At 36.0% G+C, this 20,332-nt stretch overlaps 1 protein-coding gene across 3 annotated transcripts in view; it reads right to left on the bottom strand.

Moving 5' to 3' along the window:
• The window catches only part of Zcchc7 (zinc finger CCHC-type containing 7), a 163,496-nt gene that overhangs the window by 16,294 nt on the left and 126,870 nt on the right, over positions 1-20,332 (bottom strand). For all 3 annotated transcript variants that reach the window (XM_050156152.1, XM_050156154.1, XM_050156155.1), the window contains exon 6: positions 7,206-7,241. In XM_050156152.1, coding sequence (XP_050012109.1) covers positions 7,206-7,241 — 36 coding nt within the window. The remainder of the gene's footprint in view (positions 1-7,205; positions 7,242-20,332) is intronic.

The following is a 20,332-nucleotide window of genomic DNA, read 5'->3' on the forward strand; positions in this document are numbered from 1 at the left end:
CCCTACAGCAATCTGAGTCTGGGCTATCCCCAGACCCATCTCTAGGTGAGGTGCTGCGCGGAGCTTACCTGGTTTACATGCTATGAGCAGAGCTGTGAAGTCCGGCAGACACCTCACTGTGTGCAGGCTCACACAGTCCTGAGGCCAAGAGCTGAGGCTCTTTTGCATCAGACATTTTAACAACAACCTCTGTATACACTACCTGATAGAATCAAACTTGAACCAGAGTACAGCCCTAAGTCAGCATTCTTTTCCTTATCTTGTGGTACAGAACATTAACTCATTGATATGCCTGCCCTTTAGTCCAAATTTCATAGCATATTTTTCAAAACACGTATAGTACAACTGTGAGACAAAGGAGTTGTCAGAGATCTAAGACATACAAAAACAGAGACTTTTATTTTATAAACAAAGTTAACACACAGCCCCAAACTTAGTTCTCCTAATTGCAAGTATCTGTATAGAAGCATATTCATAGAAAGTAGGTATTTAGCTGGGACCGACAGTTCATGCCTGTAATCCTTGATCTTTGGAGGCTGAAGTAAAAGAATCAATCAGTAGTTCAAGGCCAGCCCAGGCTAGCCTCATAAAAGAAAACAAACAAAAACCTCAAGTGGGTATTTATAAGCACAGAGAGATTACAAATTAGAAAAATGCTCTTATAATAAATCTAGTAGATAGTTATAATTATGTGTGTGCACATGTACATGCGTAATAGAAATGTACACACACACACACTTAAAAAAATAAAGAAAATAAAGCTGGGCATAGTTTAGGAGGCTAAGGCAGAAGGAACTGCCTGTCTCAAAACAAAGTTAAAATAATCTGGTGGCCTTACCAGTAACTGAAGTATGTGTTTGTATGTATGGATTATTTTCACAAATACAGATTTCTGAATTCTCATATTAAATAATTCTTGTTTCTGAAAAAGGATCCATTCATATATTGATAAACTAGTTAAGGTAAAGGTACAACTTAATCTTATGTTCATGCATGCATGCGTGTATGTATGCGCATATGTAAGTATACTTGGATTATATACATACATGCATATAAATATGTCTTCAAGCTTTAATTGTTCAATGCCATACGACTTTGTAGCTTTTTTCTTCATATAAACTACTGACATTACTTAAAGGCCAATCCTCAAATATCTGGAAGAAATACTTACAAATGTACAAATTCACATATAATTCCCTCGACTTTCTAATACATGAGGGAGTTAAGTGACCACTGAATTTAAAGCTTAAAGTCAGATCAATCCGAGTAGTAATTCATAAATCTTTAGCCACTTAAAAGAGTACTTCTGAAACCTTAGAGTCCTCTTAACTTGTTTATTACAGTATGATAACAAGGCAGCTCTGGTGCAGACACTGCTCGTGGAGAGGTCAAGGGGTACTTTCCGAGTCGTCAAAGGACTGACCTGCAAGACTATGCTGATCCTAATTGTACTTAATAACGGAAGGAACACTTTTTGTTACTTCCATTTTGTTTGTATGTATACCTTATTTACATTTATTGTTGCCCTGAAATACCCAAAGAAGCACACAAGAGTCAGTTACTTGGTAATATACTTTTAAGGAATGCAAAACCCATCTATAGCCACTCAAATATGCTAAAATTATACACTTCTCTGTTCTGATGTGTACATAACCTGCAAAAAATTGCTTAACATTTCATATTAGAAAATTATAATTTCTGGTATTAGATGGTATATGGTGGGCAACTGTAAGCTTGAGAAAATTTAGTTTAAGGGTTTTTGTTTTGCTGATATTCACATTCATCGTAAAGTGGCATTCTTTCAAAGTGCAGAGTTCCCAGTAAAAAAGAATAGTTTTCTTGGGATGACATGACTCATGTACGTATTTTACTAAGGAGACATAAAAAAAATCAATATATGTGCCACTTATTAAAATGTGAACTACTAGAAATGGAATTTAATTGCTATATGTTTAGTTATTAACAACTCTTTTCTAGTGATTAAACATAATTCATTTGTTAGTAAACGTGCACACAATGGGGAGGGGAAGAAAAAAGTAACAAAATGTCTGAGTGTAACTTTCTACTTTTCTGTTATCCTCAGGAAAAACAGTATACAAAAGGAATAAGCACAGATTTCTTTCAAGTTTTAAGCAGAAATCAAACTTGAAGCTCATCTGGTAAATACACAAGTCCTCAGTATGCTGGTCATTCCCTCCAGCCATTATGGAACAGGCCAAAGGGAACAGAGACCGTTTTGAAAATCAAATGACGAAAGTAGTTACAAACTATAGTAGATCTTCAGATTAAACTAATCTTTAGATTATCTAAAAAATGATCAAAAGTATGAAAGCTAATGGTGAGGTGACTACAAACATTCAGAAAGTGGCAAAGCATAGGTGTTCTTAAGTAAAAGCACCCAGACAGCAGTGCACGCTGCCCACTGCTTCACCGTTTCAGATGCCGTGTATCTACATCACAATCACCACCATTGAGTCTTCAAACATACTCATGTAAGAACAAGCCTGTACAAAACATATCATATTGATTTCCTGTCCAAGTTAAATTATTTTGAATTAAAATATTAAAAGTCAAGTATATTGAAAAATCTCTAAAGTAATGGATACCTCATTTTCCTTCAAAAATAAGAAAATATTAGTGTTATTACTTCAATAAAATATAAATTATTTTATTGTACCTTTAACTAAAAGATCAAATGTGTACATGACTTGAAGAAACACGAAAGGAAAAATAATAAGCATTAATAGTGCACAGTGTCCACACTTTCCCACTTCCCTTTATAGGAACAGCTTTAGAAAACTGCTTTTTGGTGATTTGGCAAATTATATTTATTTTAAAATGAATCTCATTTATTGAGATTGACAATTCCAGGTTCTATCCTCTTTGAAAGTGCATTTTCTAATTGCTTTCAACAATTAGTTCTGGCATGTCTGTAAAATACTTAAAAAAATTAATTCTTTAAAAGTCATTACCTTTTATATACTAAGTTAAAAAATGGTAAGACTGACATAAAAAAATCTATCATAATCTTGATATTAAGTGCAGAGAAAATACTTAAAATATTGAATACTAATCTATTTCTGATAAAATGTCCATGTGAAAAAACTTCAAAAATTCTGTCACTGTTCAAATGCATTTCCTATCTGTTATCACTGAAGTCATCAATGCTTATTAAAAAAAATTATTGGTGCTGTAGGTATTGAAGTTCAGTGGCAAAGCTAAACTTAACATACATAAAGCTCTGGGTTCAGACCCAGTACCAGAAAACAAACAAATTGTGTTATTTAGATGCCAAGCGACTAGAAGAAAAAGTGAAGCAGTCTGGCTGTGTAGAGCCCTGTAAGGCCCATCAATCACTTAAGTACTACAAAGGGAACACATGCCTTCTCAAGCTCCAGACCACACACACTTTAACTTTAGCACTGTGTCAGTGTTTAAGGGGATTTTAAATAAAACCGAATCTTTGAAATTTAACATATATAGTATCTCAATAGCAAAACTTAGTTAATCAAAACACTGACTAGAATTTATATGAGTTTTCTTGGTTCTGGGAGTTGGTAAAGTGGATTGAACTACCAAATGATTTTATAAAAGCTGTTTATGATAATCTCTCTGTCAGGCCCTTAAAAATGGTAACTTTTTTTTAATAGTGAGAACTAGCCCTCACTTTATTTTGGAATGGACAGTTCTAAAGATAATGCCCAGCCAATCTATTTTCTTAAACACACACCTGGGCTGTTGTTTCACTTACCAACACGTGCAAACACTCACAGGAAAAGAACAAAGCCTTCCCAGTTAAGCGGTGTGTGGACAGTGTTCTCACGGGTGGGAAGGTCTGCTTAGATAGCTAAGAGGCTTTCAGAAAGTCACCCAAGACTCCTAACACATCCAACCAAAAGGAAGTTTCTTAAAAAAAAAAAAATTCTCCATTGAGACTGACTTTTAAAAATATTTGCTTTTTTATTTTAAGTTATTTTTAAAGAAAAACATGGCATTTTAGCATTAGGGAGTTAAAAATTGTTATTTACCCCTCCTTACACCTCAGTCCCAAGATAAGAGAATCAGATGGCTGTGTCTTCAGCACCTACACTCACTTCCCCATTCTTTCCTCCTGGACTGTAGAACAGCTCTAAAGTTAGTATTTAGTCTGTTGCTATTTGGGGTAACATTCTGTAGCATACGGCTTAGAATTCTTTAGGAGGTAAGTTCTGATTTGGTGTAAAATTCACAAAAAAAAAAAAACTCAGAAAATATACTACTACTAAGATAAGGAGAACGAAATGACTGCTGTTAACTGCAGTCGGTAGGATATACTCTTGCCATTCGGTGGGTTCAGGGTCTTGATTACCAGTAAATCCTGACCATAAGCTTCCCTGGGCCAGAAAGGAAGCAAGGAAATTCATTTCTCTTCTCTATTGCACAGTTAATAAATACTTCCATTTTTAAAGTGTAAATTCTAACATTCCAAACATTATGAATAAACATTTAAAACTTAACATTTAATTACATTTCCTTCCTTATTCTGAAACTTTTCATTAAAATAAGAAGCAGTAAGATTGTAATACATTTTAAGTCCATACAAAGAAGAACAAGGACAAAATTAAACATAAAAGGTCCATTAACCTTTTTTTGTTCTTAATACATAAAGCCTCCAAATTAAAATTTCCTGATTACTTTTAAGTAAGCAGGTTAAGAATGTCTACTGCATGTCCAATTACAGTTCTAACAGGTAGAAGGTCTTGGTTAGAACTCTGCTGTGCCATGTCAGCCTGGGGTTTTTACTATGGCAGCGGAATGAAGAGGCGAGAGAAGGGGCTTTCTTTCCTGGCAGGGTGTTATTTGAATGAAGAAAAAGTCAAGGCTGCTAACAATCTGAAGGCAGAAGTTTCAATGTAAAGAATAGGGTTATATGATTAAAACATTTAAAAACTTCTAACACTTTTTAGGAAGTAAAAGTATTAGCTATTGCAGGAAATTATGTAATTGTTAAGCAATTTCCCCTCACATATGTGTCCAGATCAACAGAGATATCATAATTAATACGACTTTTATTAATCACTGAGATGCACAGAGAAGAGCAGTGAAGCCACATGCTATGCTGGGTGTGTGTTTAGAATCTTATCACCATGCATCTTTTGGAATGATGGACTTGCCTTTTATTAATGAAGTCAGGTTTGTTTTTTAAAAAAGCTCTATTTAGGCACAATCTGTTAGAGATTTCATTTTACTTTTGATGAAATTACTAAAAATAATGAACACTTCTCTTTTGTAATCTTATTTGGCAATATTTTAAGGAAGTTTTGAAATTTCACAAGTCTACTTAGACAGTTTCACACTGAACTTTTTAAAATAAATTTAATTCTGAAGCACAGTTCCCTGGGGTTAGAAAAGAAAGGAACACACCACACTGAACTGCACACTATTCCATAGTTTTAAGGGGGCTGGTTGGAATGACTACATGGTAGCATTTCAAACGCAGTTGCTTCTGTGACCACTGCTGTGATGGATGTGTGACTCACATGTGAGGGCTGCTCTGAGTCAATAGATGGCAGTCCATCGCCTAGTAAAGGTTGAAGATGCGAAAATCAGCATGCAGCCTGCTCTCACTCACTATTAATACTGCTTAATTACAGGCAGGGACTCACATATTGTTCATATACTGATAAGGCAATTTAATAATTAGAAAACGATATATTTTAGATGGACTGATAAAGTATTTACACATTTATAAGCATAGTAGTGTTACAGTTATTCTTGCATAATAATTCAGTGTTTATTAAAACTTGGTGAATTACAATGGTTACATTAATATTTTCTGAAAGAAAATCAACCAGGTTTCCAGATATGGAAAGTTTTCAAATTGAATTTGTTATTCTTACAGATAGAATATATTATATTCTAATAAAAATGAATTTATTTTATTTTTATTTTAAAAGATCTGTATTCTTTTTATAATTTGTTTCTGAAATGCTAAAAAAATCTAACAAACCTTTAAGTATTTCTGTTACATTTGAAGCTAATTTTTATATAAAATTTGTTAGTAGAAAAGCTAAAACCTACTATAATATTATTTAATAAAGACAATGAATGTAGCTTCACTATTATACTGACACTCTGATCTTGAGAAGTACAAGAACAATTCTGTTCCCCCCCGGGTTAGGCTGTAAGGGTTTTACTACGATTATGTTGCCAAAGAACTGCTACAATACCACATACAATTGACTGACTGCATCTGTCACATGTATGTATAGAATATATAGACATGTATATGACTTTTATTTAATATAACCTACAGATACTATCCCTGGCACTGTGGCCTGGACAGACAATGGGGGAAAGTCTACCTGTTGGCTCACTTTTTATTTCTATAAGAGGAAAGCAGTATGTTTTTAAAAAACTGATTTTCCTTTTTTCTGACTTGCCTTATTATACACAAACCATTTATATATTAATCTTTAACAATTATTAATAATGTTGAGTTATTTAACTGTATAATTAAAAGTTGTCTCTCAGCACAGTTAATACACTGAGAATGAACACTAAGGCAACAGAGAACTGCTTGACAGTGTTTCAGCTGGAGCGTCAAGTGAGCTGACTTCATAATGCTGAGCATCAGTCAGCTGGATTGTATAGCAAGTTATTTTCTGCTTTTACTAAGACTAAATCTTAAAATCAGAATTGAATAATTTGACTATTAAGCATGTATTATAGAATTTGAACAAGTCAAGAGAGTTTTAAGGACAGAAGAACTGAACTGTCCTATGAGTGGCACACTACGTTTTTTCCTCATCATTTAAGACTTATCTCAGTCAAAGCAGAAAAATAATAATGAATGATATTGCGTGCTGTATGCTTATGGACGGTGGTAACAATATTCTACAAGCATCGGATTATCACACTGCTTCAGTTTCTAGCATACTTTTCCCTTTAATTTAATGAATACAGTCTAAACCTGAGACTATCATGATATAATCATTCAATGACGTGAATAATAAAAATCCTTTGAAACCTTTAAAAAACGGAAAACTAAAGGACAGGCAGCGGGCAGGAGAGAGGGAAAGGTGTATTATTGCTTTCTCAGTACAAACTCTGTAGATGGTTATTATCTTGCTGCAGAAGATGCTTGTCTATATTTTATGGCCAGCAGTTCAGAGAAGGGTAAATAGGCTGGGTCCTGGGGAAAATAAAAAGGTGTTTTTACTCACCGTTAGGTGATACTGCCTCCAGATTTCTGGGCAAGCCTGGAAAATAAAAATATTGATCAGCTGGGAGCATGAAACAAGGTACTTTACAGCCTGTTGGTTTTGGCATAACCCAGCATCCACCGGTGTCGGTCACAGGAAAATAAGAAGCTTAACAGAAAGGGTCTGCATTTCAGCTTCAAAAACCTGGCTAGACAGTTTAATTGAATTTTACACTGGTTTAACACACTCTCTGCTATTGTCAGGAAGCCAGTAACAAAGTTTTCCTCTTCTCTTTCTTCTCCAGTTAGAAGTTTGGGGACTAAGGTGTGATAAAGAGTCATAACTCAGTTAAACTATTAAACCAAGAGCAGCGGTCAAAATCTATAAGACTAAAATACATCTTTTAGAAGAGCATTCCTAACTTGGATAGCACGACAGAAGACAATTATTTAAGAGCAAGTGTGTCTAAGAAGCCCTCATTGTGTTATGTCTAACAATTGCTGCTATCTTTTATCTAACCATTTGGTGCTAATTTAAAACTTGATGAACAAGAGAATTAAAAAAAAAAAGAAAGACAAGCAAAAAAAAATCAAAGTCCAAGCCCTTTCTCTTAAGTGTCAAAATTTTACATGTTCATATTTATAAAGAAATAATCTAAAAACAAAACAATAAAGCCTCAAAAATTCCATCAAAGATGAACTTGGTGAAATCAGAACAGATAACAACAAATATTCGGCAACAGCGACAGACTCAGTAGAGACCCCTCCCTGAGTCACACATCAATCTCTTCATGGCAGATTACGACCTTGCTGAGGAAACACTGCCTCGAACAGCACTATTTAGTGCATCAGTTAACCATCTTTGCAGAAATACAATGTTGATGACAGCAACTATCAATAGCAAAAACTCTACTAAAAACACCACCTAAATGATTAGACAAGAGTATAACTCATCTGAAAAAAACCCCCAAAACAAACCCAAAACCACATCTTAAGCACTTTAATTGGCCCATGCAATTTTTTGTAGGAAAGTGTACAAATGAGAATGCCCAGTGGTCAGCTTTCTAGTTTTAATGGCATATTAATAAAATATAAAGTATCTGATAAAAACCCACTACTTAAGCCAATGATTTCTGGATAAATAACACTAAACAAAAGGAAACTAAATTTAGAAAATTAAAAGTAGCTCAGGAGGCAAAGACAACGCTAGAACCAGATAAATAATAGCTACCAAGTTGTTGCTTACAAAAGTCCTTAAGGATGAAATATACAAAAACTTACATGCAAATACCTAATGTATGATATATCTTTAAATGCTCATTTCCTACCTTCTAGCATAAGCTTTTTGCTGTGTACATATAATTTGAGTTGGATTACTATAGAGATAAGCCAGTAGTAATTTATACATTAGCTATGGATAGTTCTTGATTACCACAGTATCCTCAGAATAATACGGTTGAAAAACCACAATCACTGAGTTGTCATAGACTGGCAGAATGCCACTCTACCATGTGACCTTTTCTAGTGTAGTAGCAATTTAGTAATAAAAGAAAGAATTACTTGGTTTTTGAACAATCATTTGATTGCTCTGTACACGAAGATGATTACTGATACAGAAACTTAGTAGTGAAAGACTTGAAGCTTCTTTTCTTTTATTAGACAATAGCACCACAATTTAAAAATTCTTCCTGGCTATTTTGTATGCACTTTTATTTAACATTCCTATGCACAGCTTTATTTTACTATTTTAATCATAACACTATGCAAGGTTAGAAAAGAGACTTCAAAGGAAGGGTCAACAGGAAGCATACACATTTATTTTAAATATGAAACATAACCGCAATCCCTAATCAAAATTTAAAATCCTATATTTTTACATGCTAAAGCTTTGGCAGTTGTTTCTTCTTCTTCTTCTTCTTCCTTTTTTTTTAACATTTCTTAGCATTATTCACATACACATATTTTAAAATTTCTTATTAAACACAATGGCAAAGAATTCGGGTTTATATATCTACTGCATGGAAAATTTAGGTGGAGGAAATTAATTTCTAAAGGAAGAAGCCAACTATTGCAACTGAAAACTTAGTCTAATTTATTTTAAAATAAATTTTAAACTGAATGATTAGTCAGCTGTGTAGCTCATGGAAAATAAAAATGTAATAAACCTTAAGTACAACTGTATTATTACTGCCTCGGTGCTCTCCCTTTACTGACATTAGGTAGACGGACCCACAGGGTGTCCTTAAGTCACAGAACTGAACACACAGAACGTACTTGTACATCTGTTTCTGCAATGTGGTACACTGTTTGCCAACTTCTGCCCAACTTGTTTTCCTGTCTATTGTATTTTGGATAATAAACATACATGAATAACTGATTGTTATTATTCATAAAATTCAAAGATGTATCAACACAGTTTGCTATGCCAGATGAATTGAGAGTTTATATTGTGCATTTCGACCCATATTGAATTTTATCAGGTGCTAATTATTGTTTTATGAGAACAACGGCTTAGGGCATCTGTTGTTTAATTCCCACTTCCCTATTCTCAAATGCGTACATCAAAGAAAATAAAACACTCAATCTTAAACAGCCCCTGACAGCAGACCAAGACTCAAGTGCTCAACAGACAAGGCCCTTGCCACCAGCTCTCATATTTCCACAACAATGAACAAACACAAAAACAGCACTAAGCGGCCTTTCCTCCTCCTCAGCTCCCCTTGGCCAGTTGTCTGCCTTGTACTAGAGAGAGCCCTTGAACGCAGCCCTGCTGGGAACACAGCACAGGAGAAAGGATTAGCCTTACTAACATGCTAGCATTTGCAAAAGGGAAGAAAAAAACCCCTCAGTACTGTATTTGGTATATGAATAACCAAAATGTATGAGCTGACAAGAGACCAGGACAGGCCTGTGGCTCCCCGGGAGAAAATGTAGCTGTGATGAGTGACAGGGCTTTCAGGAAATATGTTCACAATCACAGACAGTGAAGGCCATGACCTAGATCGTTTAAGAGCTTGTCTTGTCAAATTATCAAAAGCTTCTTCCTCTCTGAATAAAGAGTGACATAAGTGAGTGTCAGAAAGCTGCAGGCTGACAAGCCAAGCATACAATAACAGAATGCACGTCACATACATGCTGAACACCGCCACTGCTAGCGGCAAATCTTAATGAGAGCGCGGCCAGCCCAGGAGACTTGGGTCCCTGCTGGCACAGCTACTCATCTCACAAAAATCCTTCAGCTCCAAGTCAGCTAGGCTCTGACACGACAACTACAATTACGAAACATAACTTTTTAACAGAATCCTCTGGTGCTTTGTCAAAGCCTCTGCTGTTAAGAGATGGCCCCTTAAGTCACTGTAGCAAAACAAAAGATTTAATAAAACAAGCAATATTCATCGATGGTGAATAGCTTAAATAAAACAAAAACTTAAGAGAATAATTTCGTTTAAAATTTGTTGAATGAAAAGTGATGGCAAGAAAAAGATTCCTGCTTCTGGATTCAACCGTCAGTGTAACTTCTCCCATGTACACATTTATATCGTGTTAGAGCCCTTCATTTCAAATGAAGGACCCTATGCTGGAGCTTGGTCAACATACTCCTCTCAAGTCACCCAACTGTCCAAACACTTGGTAATTACGGTGTATGTATGTGTTCTTCTGACATACAATGTATTTACATTTCCTATTGCATATACATGGAGTATATGTGAGCTAGAATTTATCTTAGGGGATAAATTTAAGAGAGTATCCTAACATTTACTTTAAATAAAATTATACAGAAAAACAGCTTGAAGGTCTAAAATTACAGAAATCTATAATTAAAAATCAAAATGTTACTGTTTTAAGATTGCTTGCTTTATTTCTACTCTGCATAAAAACTGGCTATTCTTGGTAAAGAGAAGCTATAAAACACATCAACACATACATTTATACATATGTACATCACCTATATGTGACAATGTACGCAGAATCTACATTTTTTTCAGCAATCAGTATAAAGAGCCATTCACTCATCAATATTTTAAAGCTGCTTCCAAAATGAACCAGATTCCACAGAACCATCTTTTTATATAAGGTGAATTTTTAATCAGTCTCTATACTGATAATCCTCTACAATCAGGAAAACTGACAAGCTTTTTTTTTTTTGTACAAAATATTGACTTTTTGGTAGTATCCTAAGTGCAGTTGTAAGGGCATAAAGTTTGCCAGATTACATTTCAGTTTTATTAGAAAATGAATTTTTTCTTATTTTACAGAAAAATATTTAAAACTAAGCACGCACGCGCACACACAAAATTCTCTTAAGTGACATTTTCTTTTGAAAAAGAATTTTGTATAAGAAATCTCAAATGCTTCTGGAGATGATCTATGATTCCAGATGACTGAAACAAGTTCATTTTACAAATAGCTGCTAATCTTCTAACATACGCTGTTTTTATCGAAGGATACTGCAAGCAAGACAATAGAAGAAAATGAAGACAAAGAATCATGAGAACACAAGAGTTAAAACTGACATGCCAGAACCAAATAAATGGCTGGGTTCAAATCCTGGGCCCTGTACTTACTGTCTTGGGCAAATTATACACCTCTGTGTCTCAGCTTTCTTACTGGTAAAAGGGGCTCTCAGAACTCTCTCAATGGGTGCTGGGATGGTCAGCCTCAATAACATTAATTCCTTAGAACAATGCCTGCTGTACTGCAAGTGCTCAACTGTTAAGTTATTACTACAGTCACGAGACTGGCACTCTGTATATTTTTATTGAAGCTTTATGGTTATGGACAAATGGACATCAATAAGGTAGCCAAGATTCCACTGGATCGTGGTCAACTCTTCTTTGTGGTCAAACCTAGCAGGAAAGCAAAGACTCAAACAATCAAAAAGGAAAGGATAAACTAGATTTTACTTAGATGTAGCCACTGTGGCTCCCTTCTTCATAGTGGAAAAAACTGAACTGATGAGCACCTAAGACATTCAGATGAGGTCTACTTAATGTTTTCAGTTGTTCACAAGTACATAGAAAAGGATACTGGATCAGATGATATCTGACTTTGTATCTTACAGCTAACGTCTGACAACAAAAAAAATCACAGTCTTTTGGCTACTGGTGAAAACCAGTAGCATTCCACCCCATTTTCAAAGTGACATGTTCTTGCTCTATTTTCTCAAACTAAGTTGATTTCCTTTCCTTACAATGTCGAAACAGTAATGGTCACAGCATTTTGTAAACACTTCCTTTTTAACAGTAACCAGCGATTTCCAGCAGGGAAGGATAAACTTGTCTGGAAATCTATCTTGATGGTATGCTAGTAACTACACAATAACGTGCACAGGTGAAGAGGGGCTCCTGTTCTCCAGTATCTTGAATTTCTTTACAACTTTCAACTTACTCAGAACATCTATCTTTTCACTGACTTAAGGATTTAGTTATTTGGTTAGGTTTTTGAGACAGAGTTTCCCTATGTAGTCCTGCCTGACCCTGAAGAGGCAATCCCACTCCCAGCCTCCTAAATGGCATGCTACTATGGCCGGAACCTTCATTTCTCCTCTCTTTCCTTTAATTAACTTTTATACATTTATTTATTTTATGTGCATGAGTGTTTTGAGAGCATGCATATGTGTGCACTATGTCTACAGCTGATGACCCCATGGAGCTGCAGTTGTGAGCAATCACGTAGATGCTGGGAATGGAATCTGGGTCTTCTGTAAAAACAAGTGCTCTTAACAACTGCACTATCTCTTCATTTCTGACATTTCTTTCTAGACAACCTTTTACATTTATTCACTTACTTATTCACATTTATATGTGTGCATGCATGCGGATGTTAGACGACAACTTGCTGGAGTTGGTTTTCCCCTTCTACCATGTAGATTCTGGAAATCAAACTCAAGCCATATACTTTGTGACAAGTGTCTTACTTGTTAAGTCCTCTCACCAGCCTAGTGCCTCCATGTCCTAAATACTGACATTCCTGTACTTGAACAGCAGCAAAAACTTATGTTTAATTCTTAACTGTCACAAGCTTTCTGATAGTGCCCAAGAAACAGTGAATTTGACATTATTTATATTTACATACATAAAATATGTAGGGTAAAAGGGACAACTGAAGCAGGAAACCAACCAATCACTGAGCAGAGTCAGTAAAGAAACACACCCTGGATTTGAGACCTGGGCCAGGGAGAGAAATATCTTTATCCCTGAACCCAGGACTAAAGACATGTGCCTGGCTTTGAAACTAGTGTCAAAGAAACACACTTTGTCCCTAGAATCAGAGCCAGTGAAAGAAATTTGCCCTGGTCATAAGATTATAGAGTAAAAAAAGCTAAAAAGGACCAGTGAAAGAAACACAGTTTGGGGCTGGAGAGATGGCTCAGAGGTTAAGAGCATCGCCTGCTCTTCCAAAGGTCATGAGTTCAATTCCCAGCAACCACATGGTGGCTCACAACCATCTATAATGATGTCTGGTGCCCTCTTCTAGCCTCCAGGCATACACGCAGACAAAATATTGTATAATTATAAATAAATTAAAAAAAAAGAAACACAGATTGGCCATAAAGTCAGAGCCATCATCTCTAACCCTGACCAGCTACACTGACCAATTTGTGAGCAGGACAAAACTAACCAATCCCACTTCTCCCCTACTGCAACCCAGGTTCAGGTAGCCTGGCTTCCTGATAGTCAGGACACCTTTCTTTTAGGGCTGAGCTGCCATTTGTGGCTCTTTCCCCCCAGAGCTGTCCTAAAGTGGCTCTACCCCCCTAGAGCTGTCCCATTGCGGCTCCACCCCTCCAGAGCTGTCCTATTGCTGCTTTAAGTGTATCCTGGATATCCCTGCAACACTACTGTAACACATTCCCCTACAAAATATAAACCGCATCTCAAGTAACAAAAATCTAACGAAACAAATCAGTTCCTTTATTAACTACATTAAGTATTTCCACTCATGATTGTGCTCTATCACTCAGTTCTAGTTACCTAGTTATGGAATTATCATGGAATTCTTCTGTCTCTCAAGATTCCCATAGTGCCCAGGGTATGTCAAATATAGTTTTGTCCCAGAGTTGTGCTGTTGATCCTTCACAATTCTAATGTAAAAGGTAATTTTAAAAACATCATTATGGGGATTAGGGAGTTGGCTCAGTTGGTAAAGTGTTTGCATAAAGACATGAGTTCGATCCCTAGCACTCATGTAAAAAGCAGGGCAAGGTGGCACACTCCTGTGATCCTAGTGTCGGAGAAGGCAAGAGGATCTTTGGACCTGCTGGCCAGCTACAGTCTAGCCAAACCGGGAAGTTCTATTTTTTGAGGAAATTGTGCCTCCAAAAATAAGGGAAGAAGTGGTTGAAGAAGACAACTGACACTGACCTTTGGCACACACACAATTATAAAAGTACTGAACACTCATGGGAAACACAGAAAAGACAGGCAGCCAAAACCAAGCTAACTATAGTTATAACATTTGAGAATTACTGCAAATACTTAATCTTAAATATTTTTCTATACATAAGCAATAAATGACTGAAGAATAATTTGGTAAAAAAATATTTGGTACAATTGCAATAAAAATATGTGTAAATTTAAATGGGGAGCATGTAGATATTGAAATCTTTAAAGCTCTTAAAAAAAGAAACCCAACAAAGTAGTAAGACATACAGTATTTATGGGCTAGAATACTCAGTAGAGTCAACTGTCCCTATGGTCGTCAATAAATTAAGCTCAATAATCAAAATTCAACCAGGATTTATCACAGATAAGAAAGCTAATTTAGTGATCATTTGGAGAGAGAAAGGAAATATAATTAGAGAAAGCTTTCAGAAATCATATTTACTATCTGGATTTAAGACTGTGGGGCTACAGTAATCAAGAGTTGGGTACCAGTATTATGGGAAATGGATAAATCAGTACCACTGAATCAAATTTAGGGATCAATTCATACAAGTGTGGTTATGTAATCTTTAACAAACATGCAAAGGATGAACTTCAATGAATGGTGAAAACAAACTCACACCTATGTAAAGACTAACTCAAAATGGACCCACAACCAGTACATAAAATATTAAACTGTAAAATATATGAAAGAATTCACAGGACAAAATTTTTATGTTCTGAGGTTGGGTAAAGAGTTCTTAGAAATGGCACCAGAAACATAAGCTGCAAAAAGAAAGACCAATAAGTCGCACTTCAAATTTACAAACTTGTTAGTCAAAGAACAACCTAGAAAGTAAAAAGTTAAGCTGTCGATTGGGAAAAATATTCTGAATAATATAGGCAATAAGAGTTATATCTAACATAATAATGAGACAATAAGCACCACAATTAAAAATGGGAAGGGATCTAACACTTCATCAAAGACAACCCAAGGATAAAAATGAACACACAAAAGGATATTCAACAATGTCAGTCACTAGGCAGACACAAACAAAAAAGAGCAGTAATACACATCTATTAAAATGGCTAAAAACACTCGATAGTAGCAGATGCTGGTTGTTGACTATACTATTCCCAAGGTATTTATGACACAAAATATTTATATATAATAGATAGAACAGTATACATTACACCTTGAATATATAAGATAAAAATGAATACACTTCATCATAAAATAGGCAATAAAGAACAAAAGAAATAAAAATGCATCTATGACTCTTGATATAACCATAGTAACACTGCCACCCAGCCTGGGCAAATGGCTTACCATTGAGTTATATCAGCAGTTCTAACTGGCATATTTTACTAGGAGTTCTCACTAAGTTGCCCAGACTGGCATGGAACTTGGTGATCCTTCTGCTTCAGCCTCCCAAGTAGCTGGGATTACAGGTTGTGACACTGAGTTTGGATTATACTGAGGTCTTTCAGAAATAATGATCACTTTCTCTCCTTCTATACAAATAAAAGAATATGATAAAAAAAAATTAGAGGAAAAGCTAATTACATCTCCCAGCCCGTCTCTATTCCCAGTGTGCAGAGGAAAATCAAGGTTAATAACCTGGTAGGTAATTTTTATTCTATTTAATCATGAACAGATACATATAAACAAGCATATATAGTAATCATTCTACAGACATTTTAAAGTTTCAAGAAAAATTGTGTACACTATTTAGTGTGGCCAAAGACATTTGTGAATGTGGCCTAATACAACACTGTAAAATTCCTTATTATACTGATTTTTTAACCCCAATTTTAATTTAATTGTGTAGTTCTAGGTGGTGGACTCTGTAGATGACAATGGTACTGGGGAACTGTGGACTCTACAAGTGACAATGATGGGTTGGATGACAAATGGTTGGATATGCTGCATGTTGGTTAGTATATGCCTGTATGGTTAGTATATGCCTGTATGGTTTGAAAGTGATTTGCGGAATTTAGCAGCAGTTGTCTGGCATCAATGAAGTTTAGGAGAGTTGACCTTAGTTTGCAGTGTTTAGTATGTTTGTAACCTTACAGGGCATTAATGAAGATAATAATCATTATCTTCCTTAATCACAACTCAATTGTATCAGAATTTGTTCTTATTTCTGGCGTCAATCTGCTCTGTCACCGTCTCATGACTATACTAAGAATAAGCACATTTCTAAGGACCACATAATTCTTAAGCAAACTGTAGGCTCTTGGGAGGGCAATCTCTCCTCTTTTGGAGAAAAGAACCGTTTCTATCCTCTACTAGCATATTCTTAGAGTCAACTAAGAAATCCTGCCATTAGCTGCTAGCTCTTCTCTAGAGCCAAGTGTTAGACTGTGACGCATGTGGTAGATGACAGCTTGAGAGGGCAGAGCAATTCTTCAGGTCAGAGATGTTGAGAAAGGAAATTGTTTTTTAACAGAATTTCAAAACAAGGCTGAATTCTCCTTCAAACTTTCAATGTGTTAAGGTCATAGCTTCAATTTAAAATGTAGAACATGTATATGCAACAACAAGTAGTTCAGATATTCATTTATTAATTAAGAGACTTAGGAACAGTTCCAATGAATGACTAATTCTTGGCTTGGAATTTATTCTCTTAACAATGACGATATAAGCAATTTTCACTAAAATGATTATGAGGACCAAGTTGGGCTCGAGGAGACGCTTAGTGAGTAAAAATGATAGCTGCACAAGCCTAGGAACAAGGGCAAGCCCTTAGCCGAGATAGAAAGTTGAGTGCAATGGCGTGCGTCTACAGTCTGAGCACTATTATGCTAGCTACTGTTTTACCAGCTTGACGTGTGCTCAATCCATTTCTTGTCACCTGGACCAATATACCCGAGAAAAGTGATGTAAGGAAGGAAGGGAGGGAGGGAGGGTGTCCTGGTGGGTTTCTTATCAACCGACATAAGCTGGGGGGGGGGGGGGGGGGGGACTCTCAACTGAGAAAATGTCTCCAAGTCGGCTGTTGTCAGTGTTTTGTCACAGCAACACAGAATCAAAGCAAGGCAAGTTCTGTGGCAAGATCGGAAGAGGAGACAGGAGAATCACCCCTGAAACTTGAGGGTCAGCTACCCTGGAGTATGCAGAGCAGCAGCAGCAGCAGCATGAGAGACCCGTCTCAACAAGGTGAAAGGAGAAGTGACTCCCCAAAGTTGTCCTTTGTCCTCCACTCACACATCATGGCACGTGGGCCCACATCTCTGGTCAGCAAATTAATTAACAAGAACAAAGCGAAGAGGTCTACTTTCTTGTTGGTATCCTGGCCTCAACTAAATAAGCACTTATACGTTCATTTAATGATTTTCTTAATTAAGCAAATCAATACATCCCAGTCATGCCTCTTAGCTTTAATATGCTCAAATAACACATGTGAAAAATGTTGGACTTCCTTTTATACTCCCCAAATTAGTGTGATGATTATCAAGAGGACTACACATTTATTTAAATAAACTAACCAATTATAATATATAATTTTATTAATTTATTTATTTATTGTATGGGTATGCCCATGCCACCATGAGTGTGGTGTGTAAATCATAAGATAATTTTCAAGAACTGGTTCTCTTCTTCTACCATGTAGGAGCAGGGGATTGAACTCAGGTTGCCAGGCTGTGACAACTACTTTTACTCACTGACTCATCTCACCAGCTCAGAGATGACTTTATTTTTAAAATAAGCCTTTTCCTTCCTTAGCATTTGGGTTCTTATACATCCAAATTGTTTTGCAGCAGCAACAATGATGACTAAAACAAGAAAAAATAATCCAGAGAGGGAGAAGTTAACTATATTTTCATCTCCCAAACCCTTGCTAAGTCAGTACATTTTAAGCTGTATTCATTTTTTATTATTTTGCGATCATCAAGATAGTCTTAATGTCAGTAGTTTGCATTCTTTTCAAGTAAACTAACAGGAAAATTAGTTTTTTCTTGATCACTTGAATTGTAAAGGCTCCCTGAACTTGATCTTATCTTTTCTTGAATTTGTTCTCTTTTAAGTCATTTAAGTTGACATAGTACATATGGAATATATATATATTCCACCACAAGGTTACTGATTAAGATTTACTGAACCTGGCAGTTGATAGGCCCAAATTAAAGGGCTGCAAAATAGCTATAGCATTCACTTAAAACATACATATCGAAATGATTTTAAACAGCACTAGGAAAATTACTAAGTCAACTTTGTTACCGCTCAAACTAAGAATGTCCTAGCAGGTATGCTTGTGTGCAAGGTTTGACAACTCTGACTCACTTAACTGGAGGCTGGGTGAATAGGATCCGTCATCCCCCAACTCATTCATTAATTCATTATTCAAAATCCTACTGAGCTCCAACAGTGCAGCACTGTCCTAGAAACCAGAGTTACAATGACATTCTGAAAACAGACGTGCAGCTTAAGTTCAAAGTAGAGGAGAGAAAAGTGAATTCAGTATTAGATCTAAGTGTTATGGAGAAAAAATAGGAAAGGAGGCAGGGAGTTGAAGGTGTAGAGATATGCTGTTTTAACCAGGGTGGACAAAAAGGAGACGTTTGGGTAAATGCAATAAAGATGAGGAAGTAGGCTCTTGTGGGGAACTAGTGGAAGAGTAACTGAGGGTGGGTACAGAGAAAAGTTTATTTGGTCTTTCAAGGAAATCGTCTAAATAAAGTAAGCAACAGGGATTACTACAGGAAACCAACAGTTAAGAAGTCAAGAGCATACATGGCCCATGAGCAGACTGTATTCATCTGAACTTTGACTCAAAGAGATACAAAGACATACTTGAGAATTTTGAAGTAATCTGGGACACGTTTAAAAAGGATTACTCTAAGATAGGATTGGTGGTACATGCCTATAATCCCAGTACTCAGGAGGCAGAAGACTATGCTGGTACACATGACCAGCTGCCTACCTTGTGAGACCTTCCCATCTTTTCCTCCCCCTCCCACACACCAAAGAGCAAAAAACAAGTAAACAAAAATGATTAGCTGTCTACTGAAAACAGAAAGCAAATGGGCAAAGCAGGAACTGTTTATAACAGTACAGAGTTAATATTCATAGATGATGCCGGGATAGTAACAAGTATGACGAGAGTGGTTGAGACTCTAGACTTGCAGCAAACTGTTCCTTTACACTGGTGCTAAAACAGTGCTGACTGGGACGTAATACTGTCATCCTTCAAGATCGGAACAGACAGAGCGAGAAAGAAAAATTCAGAATAGCTAAACTTTCTCAAATACAATTTTGTATCTCTCTGAGTCTACATAGTGAGAAGACCCCATTACAAAAAACAAAAGAATCAAAGAGTTGTTGAAGTCAGGTAGAGGACAAACATTAGCAATTATAGCATTCAGGAAGCTGGGAAGAGGATTAGGAATTTAAGGCCAGCTTGATACATACAAGAGGACTCTGATTTAAAAGTTATTGAGAAGAGGACAGTCTCTGGCAGTTTCAGGATGGGAGACTTTTCATACTCAGTATTCGTGTGTGTCATTTGAAGGACAATAACCAATGGTGCGGGCTGACTTACATTTTGGACCGTATCTCTATCCTTCACATTGTAAAACTGGAATTTTACTTAAGTGGTTTTTGCACTGTTGGTAACTAATGAAGGATTTAAAATATAGCAAGAGTCTGATCATAACTCATCTGTTTTTTTATTATGAATTTTTTTGGAAATGTCTTACTCTACTATTTTATTTTATTTGTTTTTTGTTTTTATTTATTTATTTATTTTTATTTATTAAAGATTTCTGTCTCTTCCCC

This window comes from Alexandromys fortis, unplaced genomic scaffold (assembly GCF_014885135.2).
Source record: "Alexandromys fortis isolate MF-2015 unplaced genomic scaffold, M_Fortis_MF-2015_v1.1 scaffold_92, whole genome shotgun sequence".
In the NCBI taxonomy this organism is placed as follows: domain Eukaryota; kingdom Metazoa; phylum Chordata; class Mammalia; order Rodentia; family Cricetidae; genus Alexandromys; species Alexandromys fortis.